Consider the following 14041-nt stretch of genomic DNA (forward strand, 5'->3'; position numbering starts at 1 on the left):
ACAACAAATTAGAGGCAGTATGTTGCAATTCAAAAACACTGAGCTGATAGGGTCATCAGAGAGGCAGCCAGTTGACTGCTCTTTCCCCAGCCTAGCTGGAGAAATGTACTCTGTGCAGAAAGCTTTTCAGGAGAGAATCTTCAGTCTCCTCCTTAATACAGTAGCTGGCTATTTTTGCTAGCACCAATCACAGGGAAAAACATCCAGATACTCCTATCTCCTAGCAGTCTTCTCTTTCCTGGAAGCTTGTTTCCCACCTCCATCCTACACTTCCAAGTACTGAACATGAGTCTCTCTCACACCCCAGGACTCTGATGTCATTTATTGGCAAAGAGAGGTAGAGAAGGAACCTGAAGAGACTGCTGTTCCTGGCTGTACTGACAGATAGCACCTTGGGCAAGCTCTTCAATCGCTCAAGTTTTTCAACCTCTTTTCCTGATGTCTGAAATGAGCATATTAGACTAGATGACCTCTCGACATCTTCCAATTCCAATAATCTAATTTTCTGTGTTGCCGTTGGGTTAATTTGTAAGGTTATGTCTTCCAAAGACTGTCTTAGCTTTAATGAAGAATAGCAAAAAAGGGACCTCTATGCAATTCAGGACCTACCTGAAGAAATTACAGATTTTGGAGTTGATATTTTGGGGCAGGATATAATATTTTGTCTACCCTTAAGGCTACTCCATCTATCATGACTGCTATTTCCATGTTATTAAAAAGAAGCCAAGAACTGGTTCTGAACAATTTGTGATACCCAGTATTGAAAATTATCTTCATCTATGCTTTGGTTGTCAATGCGTGAGTAGGCTTGCAGAACATAGCATTATATTATTAGTAGCAGGTATTAAGTATATTATTTAGTATTAGAGGTATTAGTCTCAAGCATTAGGGCAGATTAGCATTTGATGTATTAGTTCTTTGGGGTTACAATTAAGGCTTGAATTCCTGATTGTTCTTCTGTAACGCATGGTAGTAACTGAATTGTGATTTAGCTCTTAATTCCACAATGAGTTCACCAACACTGACAACCCAGTACTAATTAATGACAATTCTTTATTTGCAACGGTGACTAAAAATAGGTGGCTCACATCTTTTGATTATTATAGACTTTACAGATGAAAATTTCAACTGTGGGCAGCCTTTTCTTCATAGAATCTCTCTCAGCCTAGTTCTAGAAACAGCTGAACTAGTGGCTTCAAGTCTAGACAACCCTTTAAGGGATCCTGCCCCTCCTTTACACCCTCAGGCCTGTCTTCTGGAAGCAAAGTCTTTGGTGCTGCTATACCCCAAGCTCTTCCACCCCAGGCACTCCATTACTGTTCCAGAACAGATGAGTCCAATATCCATTGCTGAGAACAGATGAGTAGGTAAAATATAAAAAAAAAAATTTCTCTACTCCTATAATTGAATGTTTGCTTAGGCTCTCTATCAATGTTACTTGCACCTGAGATCAAAAGGGCACTCCTAACCATTTACCAACATAGTAGTACTTTTAGATGGAGCTGGTATACTTAGCTTCAGAGTTTAAACCTTCAAGCAGCAGACAGAAGTGGAAGTTTCTGTAACTGGATGTATACATTCCTAAAACCATCACACACCCCACCACCACCTTCCCCAAGGCCTCTCAAGATAAGATCTCTTATCTCTAAATAAGTAAAAGTGGCATCCTTACTAGAAGCTGTGTAGTGTGCCTTCTCCACCCCCGTCTGGTCTCTGATTCAGAGACAGGTGGCCAAGGTTTCCCAGCCTTCAGCACAGCTATGGATCTGGCCCTGTTGGATGCAAGTCCCCCTGTGTCGACTCAGTTCCCATGAGGCACTTGTGATCGCACCCCGAGGGTCCACTCTGCTAACTCTGCGCAGTATGTCCTCCTTTGCCATCTTCCCACTCTGAATATCGCTGTGTGTGGCAGTTGACTATTTGCCTCATGAAGAGTCTACCTTTAATTCATGAGTGACAGTTTCTGCCCACCTACTCCTACAGCACTGGGCGTGATCATTGGGAGTCCTAAAATCAGACTATTGTGTCTGCCCTAGGGCAACCCCCTTCCCCCACCAAACCCCTCCTCTGGTACATCTCAACACTCCCATTGAAGATGTCACCTGCTGGTTCCATCTCCCACAGGTATCAACTCACAAAGTAAGCAGGGACTTGAACTGCAACAGCCAATAGCTGTGCTCGCCCCCATCATCCTATCGCTCTGGATTTCTACCCTGGAAGCCTTTAGGGGAGCTGTGTGGAAGTACCCCAGGCTGCTTATCTACCCAGGAGTTCAGATTCTTGAAAGATGGCCCAATGATCGAATGCAATATCAAATTCTCCCGTATGCAACCATAAGCACAGAGGATTCTGGGGTGGGTAAGACAGGACTGTCTTCTCATTGTCTCCTGTTTTCTGCCAACCAAGATGCACCACAGTTAGGGAATGAACTCCTTAGTATTTATGTGGTGGCTTCCCTCTGAATAAAGCCAGGGTTGTCATGCCTACACATTATACTTGGAACGTGTGGCGCACAGACAGAGAAGTGGTTCCCTATCCAAACGATATGCTGAGAAGCCCCCTTCCCACTGGCAGGAGGCTCTCGGGGTCGGGGGGCAGGTGCACCATCTCAGTGGTGTCAGAGCTCCTTTTTAGGCTGGGAAACCAATGCCACATTTGCATCGTTCCTAATTTCCTCCAAGGGTGACCCTGGACCCACCACAGGAGCCACAAGGAGGAGCCCCCTCAGCGGGCATTGGCCCAGCACCGAGGCCGCAGTTCCTTTGTGAGCAAGGAATTTCAAACTCCTGTCCAGATAGGGGAATCCCTGGTGGTAAGAGCCATGTTAGTCCTTGAACTTGGGGGAGACAGGAGAGGAGAGGATGGGTGCAGTCAGAGAACTCCCTGGGACCGTGGCCTCACTCCTCATTTGATCTGTCTGTCCGTCCACACACCCCTCAGCCCTAGTCAACGGCCTACCCTGACTGTGCGCCTACTGACCCGCCAGCCTCCCACGCAGCAACAGCCCTCCTCCGTGGACACCCGCGTCACACCCGCGACAATTTAAAAAATCCAGGCCACCCAAGGAACTACACTCTTTCTTATCTCTCTTCTATCTCCCCCTAAAAAAGGCCTTTTAAAAATCTATTAAACCAAGTAATTTTTTTACTCAGATGTTCGTGTGGCTGGAGCAGAAGGACAAGGAAAACAATCACAAAATAAATGTTTTTTTGGTTGTTGTTTTTTTAAAAAAAGAACATTTCCCTATACAGTGTCTCTCTCTTGATGGAGCTGCTTTCCTGGACAGAACAGGTGATGAGGGGAGAGGAGCTCTGGATGGACCACTGGGGGAGCCCGGCACAAGCCACGGCCCGGGACTTGGCCTGGGAGGAGGGCCTGGAGGGAGGGGGAGGAGAGGCTGAGCAAGGAGGCCCAGCCTCCCTGGGCCTGGGTTCCTCTGCTGGTTGCACTTCCGGTGCCTCTGAAGGAAGCAGCCCCAGGATCAGTGAGCACAGGCCTCGAGGGAGCAGAGGAGGCGGTGTACAAAAACGAGGAACCACCGTAGGCAGCCACGGAAACGACACTTTAAGAAATGTGGTTAAAAAGAATACAAAAGTGACTCCGCAGAGGGGAGGAAGAATGCCCACCCCACCCGTTTTTGTCCCCTCTGGCTCTCTCGAGTGACAAGAATCACTTGAAGGGTTTTTGTTGGTTTCATGGTCTGGCTGGTTCTTCTTTTCCATCTCTTCTTTGGCTCCTCTCCTCCAACTGTATTCATTAGAGAAAGCACCTGCTGCAGATTCCAGGCCGCTGAGCTGCAGCCTTCCAGTGAGTGTGTGGGAGTGTGCGTGTGTGTGTGTGCGCGTGCGTCTGTGCACAGGTGCAGAGGCTGTTTCTCTCCTGCCTACTTAACCCAAGCTTCAAGGTCCCAGCTCCTGGGTGCTGAAAGTCTCCTGTTGGCACTAAGGCGGGGCTTGGATTCTCTCTACACCCTGGATCTGGGGATCCTCTCCCTGCCGGGCACTGGACGAGCCCACGCCCCATTAGCTACAGAGTTTGCCTGTCTCATACTCCACAGGATTTGGCAGCTTAGAATTGAAAGCCCTCAGGGAGGACTGGATCCTGCCCACCTCATTGTTGGCCAGCTTGAGCCGATGCCGGAGCAAGCAGGAGAAAAGGTCAAGCCGGACCTTGCCGGGTGGGGAAAGCTGGTTCACCCGGTCCCTAAGCTCAATGAGCTGCAAGAGCGCAGAGTCCTGGGAGCCTTGAGTGTATGGGTAGTCCAACTGGAGGATCAAGTCCCGGATAGCATCTGGGTCAAAGGGCAGGCTGTAGCCAAAGACCTGCAAAGTGTTGATTTTCATGTAGCCCAGGTTCTTAGAGGGGTCAGTCATCTCCAGCGGCTCATAGTAGATTGTCTCGTTGGAGCTGTCGTCCAGGGACTTGATTCGGCTCCGTAGGTAAACATGGACTGTCTCAAAGAAGGTCTTCCACCTGTTCCCCAAGGTGATAGTCCAGTTTTGGCACTGGGCAGCTGCGTCCACGTTAGTCCTTTCCCAGTCGGGGAAGTTGCCCTCGTTCACGGGCATGAACCAGCTCTCAGAGTGGCTGCCCCCAAAGGGGTTGACATAGATGGCCATGACAGGCTCCAGGGTGCTGTTCTTGGTGAGGCAGATCTGCAAGGACAAGGCCAACATCACATGCACCAGCCCAGGCTTGTACTTGTTGCTCTTTAGAGTGAGCAGCATGCGCTTCCTCCAGGAAGGGTCAAACCAGCTGCCCAGACGCATGTCGTTGCTGATGAAGATGGAGTGGACCTCAATGCGGCTGTCCCGCTTCTGCAGCAGGTACTTCAGCTCCAGGTCCTGCAGGTCTGTCTCCAGCCCGAGAAAGTTCTCCAGGGACTCGGCCACCTCTGGCCGGCACAGCCCCTGGGCCAGCACGTAGCCGGGGTTGCAGCTCCCGCAGCGTGTGCTGTTGTCTGGAGCACAGTGGGCGCAGGCCGGCCCTTCACCCAAGGCACAGGGGATGGGGCCCTGGCAGGAAGATTGGTCATAGGGGCAGGTGCAGCTGTGGCTCTGTTCCAGGAAGGTGCCAGGGAGGGTGCTTTCTCCACAGTAGAGGAGGGACTGGACTCGGTTCCACCAGTAGGACAAGGACCTTGGGCAGGGGAGAGAAAATAGAAGCAAGAGTCAAAAGAAGCTCCACACCATCAACATCCCTCAGAGCAGAAGGTTCTGATGAAGGCAACGCCCCAAGTTCTCTGAGCGATGGACACCCTGATGCTCCCCCTGGACCCGCTGAGGAAAGCCAGGAGCTCTGCATCCGATGCATCGACCCAGAAATACAGGACACCAGACTTGAACTGGAAGCAGCCAGGCAATGGTTTTCATTCCTTTTTTTCAAAAATGGAAGACCTCCAATTTCGAAAATGCAAGACCTCTTTAGTATCAAATCTCACTTTTCAGTCTTCTACATTAGAAGACTCTCCAAACTCTCCAATTTCTTGCTAACTTCATCCCTACTTCAGGGGCTCCTTCCTTTCCATCTGCTCAGTTGCTATCACCTCCACCACGGCTGGGAATTTCCTATGACTGACGCTCAGTTCTTCTGCAAGCTCCTTGAAGAGGTCTTTCCTGACGTCCTAGTCCAAGGACCCAACAGTCGCTCTCACGTCACCTTGCTTTCATTCAACCTATGGTTATTCTCAGTGTCCATGATTATTGGGTGTGTTGCAGTTTCCTGGCTTCTAGACCACATCCCTCCTGCAAACGCAGGGAGAGCGGGGGACCAGCATATTCTCAGAGATCAAGATGGTTTCTGGTATGTGGGAGCCATTTGTACTTAGTTGGTGAAAACAAATTAACCCTCACCTAAATCCTGTTGACCCGTCCTCTCCACTCACCTGTGTGCTTCAGGTAGAGCCCCACCCTGGACTGCTATAGAGGGGATCCCCTCTCTTGGAACACTGTCTCCCCCGTGTGAACCAGACCGTCTCCATCTCTTCCTGCTCAATCTGCCCAACGTGTCCTTTCTAAGTAGCCTTCCCTCTCTGGTCCATGCCTCTTGAGACCATCCCTTTGATTCATGTTCTGCCACCGTGAATATAAGTGGCTGCCACATAGTTATAATTTTCTAGTTTTTATGTTTCCGTGTGTTTGCTCAATCTTTCCTACCCAATAATATCCCCTGCAGCTAAATAGTAGGCCCTGGAATAGGAAGTTAATAAGAACCTTTGAATGAAGGAGTGGATGGGCAGATGATGAATGCCGAGGACAACGCGGCTGCCGTGTGGGAAGGGCCTGGGACTCAGCGTTCTTCCTTCTGGACTCAGAGCAGCCACTTGTCTGAACAACCCATGTGTCTTTCTTAACATATGCAATTGATGTATGAGCCTGAACTCCGTCCCTCCCTTTCCTGAAGGACTTGTTCAAAGGGGAATGGGTGAGGAGAGCCCTGGTAGAACAGTGTCCGAATCTACTATAATTTAGACACAAGTAAAATTTGCCTGTTTTCTCTTTTTCTTTTTCAGACACGACTCATCACTGGGAAGGGGACTTGCAAGAAGGTCACGATGGTGGGAACCAAATGGCTATGTGTGAGTCCCACCCGCCGTCCTTCCCTGCTGGACACGGGTCCTCCCCGTCCTTGGCGGCTATTGCAGGGGTGCTGCGCTCTCTGGCCCCGGCCCGGGGTGCTCACCTCTCCTTGGGGAGGCGGAAGCGAGGCTGCCGGTGGCAGCGCTTGCAGAGGTTGAAGAGGCGGCGGACGATCCGGTGGGTCTTCTTGAACAGCACTTTCAAGCTGCCTCCCAGCTGCTGGTAGCGGTGCTGGAGGCTGGAGTCCATGGCCCAGAACTGGGAGATGGCTGTGGAGTTCAGGAACCGATCATCCGGCAGCCTTTTCAGCAGGGCCTGGAACTCTTCTGTGGGTGAGAGCACAGGAGCTGAGCGGCGGCAGCGCTGCGCGGAGTCCTGGAAGGGCGGCTGCTCCCAGACCAGGGGCCCGAGAGTCACTGCACGAGGTCGGAGGCTGCGCATCCGCCGCCCTGGGCTCTTTTGCTATTATTATTATTATTATTATTATTATTATTATTATTATTATTATACAAACATGGCTTCAGGATTTTTCCTATCCTTCCTGCTCCTTTCTGAATTTCCGCCACCACCTGGAGGGCCAGAGATCCTGCTCTTGCTCATGACCTTGAGATGGCTCCCCTTCCCCCTTTACACCTCCTACCAGTCTCCATAGCCCTGTCTCAGGCCGATCTTCAACAACCCCGGGGCGCCCTGGTGGAAGAGGGGGGCGTGCGTGCAGACAGGCAAGGAAGGCGTGGTACTCAGCTCAGAAATCTTCTTAGAAACTCTTCAGTCCCTGAGACCTGCCGCTCCTTCCACACCCTTCTCTCTGCCTCTCTAAGATGCTCTTCCTCTCTTTGGCTCTTGGTCAGATGGCCATTCTTTCCTGTAGCTAATCTGGAAACCCGGTGATTTCGGGTTCCCTGCTTCAACCTGCATCTCCTCAGAGCTCTCTGGGCACATCCTCAGTCTCGGTCCTTTTCTCTGCTTTTACTCGATGCCTGTAATCATCAGGTCCCGTGGGGGAGGTCTGAGCCTCCCTGTACTCATGAGCAGTAACTCCCAGCAGTGGGAGCCTGAAGTTATGTTCTGGAACATAACCCACCACCTTAGCCCAAAGCATGGGGCTAGGGGACTGGAATGTGGTGCTCTTCTTGGCTACTTTCCGCAAGTGAGCCACACCACTCTCCCTCTTTCACAGATGGGGAAATGGAGGCACCAAGAAGGTGCATAGCCAATTCAAGCTCTTCAAGCTGGTCAGTAATAAGGTAAAGATACAAAACCAATTCCTTAGAATCCAGGTCTTAAGGTGATATTGGTATAAGTCATAACACAACTAGCAACCACTAGATTCCAAGGGGCCACCTGGAGCCAGTCTACACTCTGGGTTTATTCAGCAAGTACTTTTTGTGCCCCTTGTGTGCAAGCCTTGTTCTAGGCACTGCGGAATCAGTAGCAAACTAGACTCACGAGATCTGCCTTTAGGGATATTTATCATAGCTTCTTAAGTCTTTGAAACATACTTCTTGGGTAAGAATTAGTTCTATTTACATAAAGAAAAACCCAAGCTTCTTGAGACTCTGGGCTGTGATCCGACCTGCTTAAAATCACAGAGATAGTGACTGGGTTGGGTTCCTAACCAAACCCCCCTATGTTCTTGCCCTTGCACTTCACAGCTAACCCCTCTTTGGCAGGAAGGGATTCTGCACCAGCTGGCTGCTCACCTGACTCCTCAAACTGCCGGTTGTGAGTGGCCCAGGCATCCTGGATCTGCAGCAAGCTGTCCTCCATGGCCTGGATATCGGCGTCGGGACAGTTGCATTCTGGGAAAGTGGGGCTGCACTTGCACCAGCAGTCACTCTCCTTGCAGACCAGCTCCCCCTCGGAGCTGCACGTGATATAGCTCAGTGCCGCAGCGACAAAACGCTCACGCAGGTACTCGGGCAGCAGCACCTGCAGGCCTGGGGAAAGGATGTGTCAAGGAATCACTGGGCAGAATCAGTGGGCGCTCAGTTTCCCACACCCAAGTCTGCAGGAACCCGAGCTGGGGTTCTGCTGACTTGTGAGTCCTGGGCTCAAGCATGGTCCCTCCTGGGCCTGACCGTGCTGCGCTGTTTGGGAGTGAGGGGTATCCCTGCCCCAGGGACAGAAGGCAGAGGATTTGAAAATGCAGATGAGAAACACCAAAGCCCAACACTTAACTGGGCCCCTCGCGTCAGCCAAATTGAGATGGTGCATGTTGTAAGAACAGGCTTGTTGGCTGCATATCAGCATTTCCAGGATGGAAACAGAAAGATGTTACAGCTCTCATGGGGGAGGAATCAAGGCTTGACGGGCTGGCTCTGCCTGCGACAGTCATCCTACTAGCTTAACTGAGGTTAGCAGTAGGAATGCTAGGCCGTGGATGTGGGCCCTCCTGGGTGTCCCATCCCAGCTGTGATGACTAAGGAGGCTGCCCCAGTTAGAAGTGAGGTATACGGTGGCCAGTGAACTTCGCTCATCGCCTATGCCAGGCACCTTCAATGTATAATTGCCAGTAACACTCATGATCGCCATACTTCAGTTTTTTCTTTTATTCAATATGGTATTGGGGATTGACCACAGGGGCATTCCACTAAGTCAGCACCTCAGTTGTTTTTTAATTTTTAAATTTTGAGACAAGTTCTCACTAAGTGACCCAGGCTGGCCTGGAACTTGTGATCCTCTTACCTCAGCCTCCTGAGTAGCTGATATGACAGGTGCACTCCCCTGCACCCAGCTACACTGTGGTTTTCATAGATGAGGCAATTCAAGCCCTAAGAAGACAGAGACCTGCCCAAGTTACCCAACTGGTAGAATTTGCTTGGTGGTAGAACCCTGTCCTTGTCCCATCAGATCACGTACTTGGGAATGACTTCCTCATCTCAATATGATTTAATTCTTAAGTAAACCTAAGAGCAGGCTGGAGGTCAGTGCCCCCAGATCTGTCAGGACTGATCGATGTGAATGGCTCTCAGCTCTCTTCCCCTCGGCTTTCTCTGATCTTGGATGTGAAACCCTAAATTTCTCCAAGCTTCAGTTTTTTCACCCATCTGTGATGGATGTCAGTTTACCAGCAGCAGGATATACTCCTCGTTGGCTTCAAGCCACAGAAAAGGTAGCTGTTGGAAGCCTACCAATAGAGGAATGAAGGATGATCATGCCTTTGGATGCAGTCTGGGTCATGGTTGAGGTCAGACCTGCAGGAAACTCTGGCAATAGGGACCCTATGAGACCTTGTGCCAGGAGAGAAGGGGACTGGAGAACTTCTGAATTTGAGGGCTCTTCTTTTCTTAAAAGTATGCTAGCTCTATTTTCATACCCTTGACCTTGCCCTTGGCCAAAAATCACAGAGCTCAAAATGTGTATCCTAGTCTGGGCAGACCTATAACTTAAAATTGTCAGCAACGGTGGACATCTGTTGTTCTTGCGTGAGGTCCGCCTCCTGTTCTGAACTGCTCCTGCAAGTTCCTTTCTTGACTCTGGGCCACCATGGAACTAGAACAGTCCTCCTCACACACCTTGTCCACCTACTCTCCTTCCACCCTCAGGCTGTCCTCCTCCTTAGCATGGTCTCATTTCCCCATTGCTCTAAAATAAGCGCCCTGAGCAACGTCTGCATGCGTGATGGCTGTAAAATCCAACAGCATCATGATTCCAAATGAACCACTAGACGTTTTGAACTTCACTCATCGCTCATTTCCAGACACACCCAACCCAAGCAGGAACAGAGAAGAGAGACACTAATTGTATTAGGAAGCTCTAAATAAAAGCACCTTTTACTCTTCTTTATTATATATTTCTGGATTCCTAAAGCATTACTGGGTCACATCTGGCTCAGGTTGCCTGGAATTTGTAATCGTAGATCCTGGCTGAGGGTTATTGATTTTGTAATGCTGAGACAATAATATCTTAAGCAGAGTCCAATTCAGTTAGGCCACAAGAAAAATGAGCTCTTCTTCCTGACTCAGTTTGCACAGCTCTTCCCGTAAGATGCTCAGGGAACAGAGGGCAGGGAATGCACCTCCCCTTATCTCCAGCCTGCAGACCATAGCGGCTCCCTTTCCTTTTTCTTCCTCAGTCCTGCTCTTCTGTCTCCAGTCAAAAGGCTCCAGTTCCTCTCAAACTCTTTTTCTGACTTTGAAGCTGCCATGGAAGACCACAAACTAATAACAGAAAGCAGGGGCCCTGCTCAGGTCATGGTCACGGTAACCACAGGTCCCAAAGTTTGTAGATCTCTTAATTGAGCCAAAGGGGGTGAACTCATAACTACTCTGCAAAGGCCAGTTATTCCTCTGTAAGTCCGTGGGATAAAGCAGAGGGACTTTCAGGAGTAACAAAGCAGATCACTGAAGTAGGTCAAGGCTTAAAAGGGTGGATGTGCTGTTCCTTCTAGGATGGTGTCAGGGATTTTGAGAAGGAATATGAGATGGGAGGATGTAAGTGTAAGGGGTGGGATCAGTGAGTCTTCAGTGGAGGGCAAACCATCAGGAATATTCTCAAAAGAATGATGGCAAGTTGCTAAATATGGGTCCCAAAATCGGTGGAGCTCTTGTTGTAAGAAGGGCCTAACCGAATGGGAAGGCAGAGCCTTTCCTAGTTCTTTGGTGATCCAGCTTCCCACCAGGTAGGAGCAGTATGAAGACCATCACAGAGCTGCTTACCCAGTAACTGCACTTTGTTCTCTGGGCTCTGCACCAGGACAGAGCTGACCGAGTCCAGATTGTCATAGTTGCTGCAGCCCAGAGGACCGGTTCTGGTCTCCGTGACCTAGAGAAGGAAGGGGCAGGAGATGGATTTAGGAAACAGTAGGGAGCTGTTCCTTCTCCAGTCATCCAGTCGGAGACTCCTGTCCTGTCCCTGTCCAACCAAAGGAACACAGTCGCTTTGCTTCCTTGTCCTAAGACTGTCTCTGATGTATAACTGGTGGCATAGCTGCATGTAAGGACAAGCCCTTCAGAGAGAGCTAACAGGAATCTGCGTCAGGGAAGAGGAAATGCAACCTGGGCTGAGGAAGTTGGAGAAGAGGTGAGACCTGGATGGCCACATCACCCTGTTCCTCCCCAGAGGAAGGGGGGGCCCAGATGTGGTCCTGGTGAGCCTGCTGCTGAGCCCAGCTGCAGCCACTCGATGTGGTGCTCACAGGTTTTAGGGATCCTGAGGATGGAAAGCACTAGAGAAATATGAGTTATGAGTATTATTATTAGTATTAAACATTTAAGTCCCACCTCGGCACCAAGATGTCCTTAGAGAAAATCAGCCATGGGCTCACTGCATATTTTAATAAGTATATTAAATATACATAAACTCTTAGAGCCATGTAATATTGCAAAACACCAGAGAGTCACTTTAAAATATTATAAAGTTGGCCCATCAGTTTTCCCTGATGTTTAAAGTATAAGATGAAAAATGGGGAGCTTTAAATGCACTAAAATAATTATGTAGTAAGAATGATGGGGACCCGAGGCCCTTTCTTCTCAGGATCTCCAAAGTCTTTGCCAACGATCAATCAACCAATCAACGGGTATTTATTGAGCAGCTGCTGTTCAGCTCCACGCCATTCATCAGACCCTCCTGGAGTACCTGCCGGAGTTCTTACAGGACCGGCTCCTGACACCTCTGACCTCCTCTTGGCGCTGCAGGCATCTAGGCTTTGCTGCTGCATGAGCTGCAGTTTTAGATCCTTTTCTGGGAGTAGCTGATTCATGTCTGGGTCCCACACACTATTACCCCCACAGAGGTAAGCTCATGTTATTTTTCTCACCATGTGATTGACAGCAGCTAGTCCAGTGCCTGGCTTACGGTAGGCACTCAATAATTCACAGAATGGATGAGCAACATGCTCTAGCTTTGCAGGGTGGAGAGGTGGACACAAAGATGCACAAGTTACACCTGGGTGCTGGGGGTGGGGAGACAGGTTCCTATGTGAGTGACAGAATGCAAGTTGTGGCAGAAGAAGGCCTCAGAAGGAGCCCTGAGGAGCGCACAGCGCTGCACAGAGGCAGAACAAGAAGCAGCGGAGGAAACACCATCTGAGCTGGTCCGCGAGGATAAGTAGAAAGTGGGCAGGGAGGGAAGGGAGGGAACAGACCATGAAGGAAAAAGAAGGGGCCGCGAGATCTACAGCACCTGGGCTCAAAGCAGCACAGGTGTGGCACCCTGCTGGTGGCCCTGGGGCACGCCAACATGCAGGTGACATCATAGCATCGCAGAGGGGCTTCTGCTTGCACCTTAAAAGTGCACATGGGACAGAGCAGTGGAGGGAGAAGCAGGGCTCCACCAAGTGAAAACATAGCGGGGACAGACAGGGGCTTAAAGCAGTCCGGCTTCACAGAGGGGCGAGCCATATGCTGTTCTTGAAAGACAAGCAGGGGTGGGAAGGGAGAAAGAGCGGGTGAAGAAGGAAAGGCGACTCCAGACCAAGACCAAGCGGCAGTGGAGACAGAGCGCCTGAGAGGCAGCAAGACCCAGCGGATGAAGAGCAGGACCAGAGCAGGACAGGAGCTGGACGGCTTCTCTGCAGTTTTCCATTCTGTTCAACCTTCACAGGCGCTCCCAGGGACAAATCTCACCTCTGCTACTCTCCAGAGAGGAGAGCAAGGTTCAGACCACAGAGCAGGTGAAGGTGTTCAGTGTCTGGACTCCAGCTCAATACCTTTTTTGTCTCCTGAGAATACAGGTCAAAGGGCCGCAGAAAGCAAAGTGGGCTGAAACCGCCTAAGATGAGGTCACCCTCTAAGAAACAAGTATTCTAAGCAGACCAGTCCACCCAGCGTACATGGTGATCTGCCCGCTCCTCAGAATGTTGATGTGGGGAAAAGAAATTGTATTGATGTGAAATCAGTGTCATTATCCTTGTATTACAACCCAGACCCAGATGAGTTAAACGATGCACTCGAGGTCATACAGCTACTCAGGTTACTGCAGAGCTAGGATTCGTCTGACTTATTCTTTCATTCTTCCACTCACTTATTTGTTTATTTAACAAATATTCAAGGAGTATCAAGAAATCATAGATGAATAAGACTAAGTCATTGCCTATAAGGAGCTTGGAGATAAGCGGAACAGGTTTGGGCTCTCCCGTGTGGATCTGCCTTCTTCCACAGCACTGGGTGCTCAGTATTTCTTATTGGGTGAGTGGCTAGTTGTCACACTGGACTGGGGAGACAGAGCCTGACTCACTTGAAGCCAAGTCTTCTCTTTCTATATGGAGTAAAATTTCCTACAATGAGAACTATGACCAAGAAATAGTCTAGTGACTCTGGGGAAGACTGTCCTTCCTGGAATGGGGTGGGCTGGAGAGCAGTGGTATTGGGGAGACTGGCCTGTCCCTGCCTCCAAGTAAGCCGGTCACCAAAACGTCACTAAGTTTTGAACTGGCTTTCCCACCTACACACTCCAGAACTGATCACTCCCCAACCATGTCTAGGCAGGGAGGGAGCTGACAAGCTTTATGTAAGAGTAAG

General features: G+C 49.9%; 1 protein-coding gene across 2 annotated transcripts in view; it reads right to left on the reverse strand.

Moving 5' to 3' along the window:
* Nucleotides 1-1033: 1033 nt before the first annotated feature.
* Brinp2 (BMP/retinoic acid inducible neural specific 2) overlaps nt 1034-14041 on the reverse strand; it is a 97654-nt gene continuing 84646 nt past the window's right edge. For both annotated transcript variants that reach the window (XM_047521450.1, XM_047521449.1), the window contains 4 exons: nt 11240-11345; nt 8282-8518; nt 6682-6904; nt 1034-5139 (listed from right to left, as the gene is read on the reverse strand). In XM_047521450.1, coding sequence (XP_047377406.1) covers nt 4023-5139; nt 6682-6904; nt 8282-8518; nt 11240-11345 — 1683 coding nt within the window. In that variant the 3' untranslated portion in view covers nt 1034-4022. The remainder of the gene's footprint in view (nt 5140-6681; nt 6905-8281; nt 8519-11239; nt 11346-14041) is intronic.

The sequence above is a fragment of the Sciurus carolinensis genome, chromosome 12 (assembly GCF_902686445.1).
Source record: "Sciurus carolinensis chromosome 12, mSciCar1.2, whole genome shotgun sequence".
Lineage (NCBI taxonomy): Eukaryota > Metazoa > Chordata > Mammalia > Rodentia > Sciuridae > Sciurus > Sciurus carolinensis.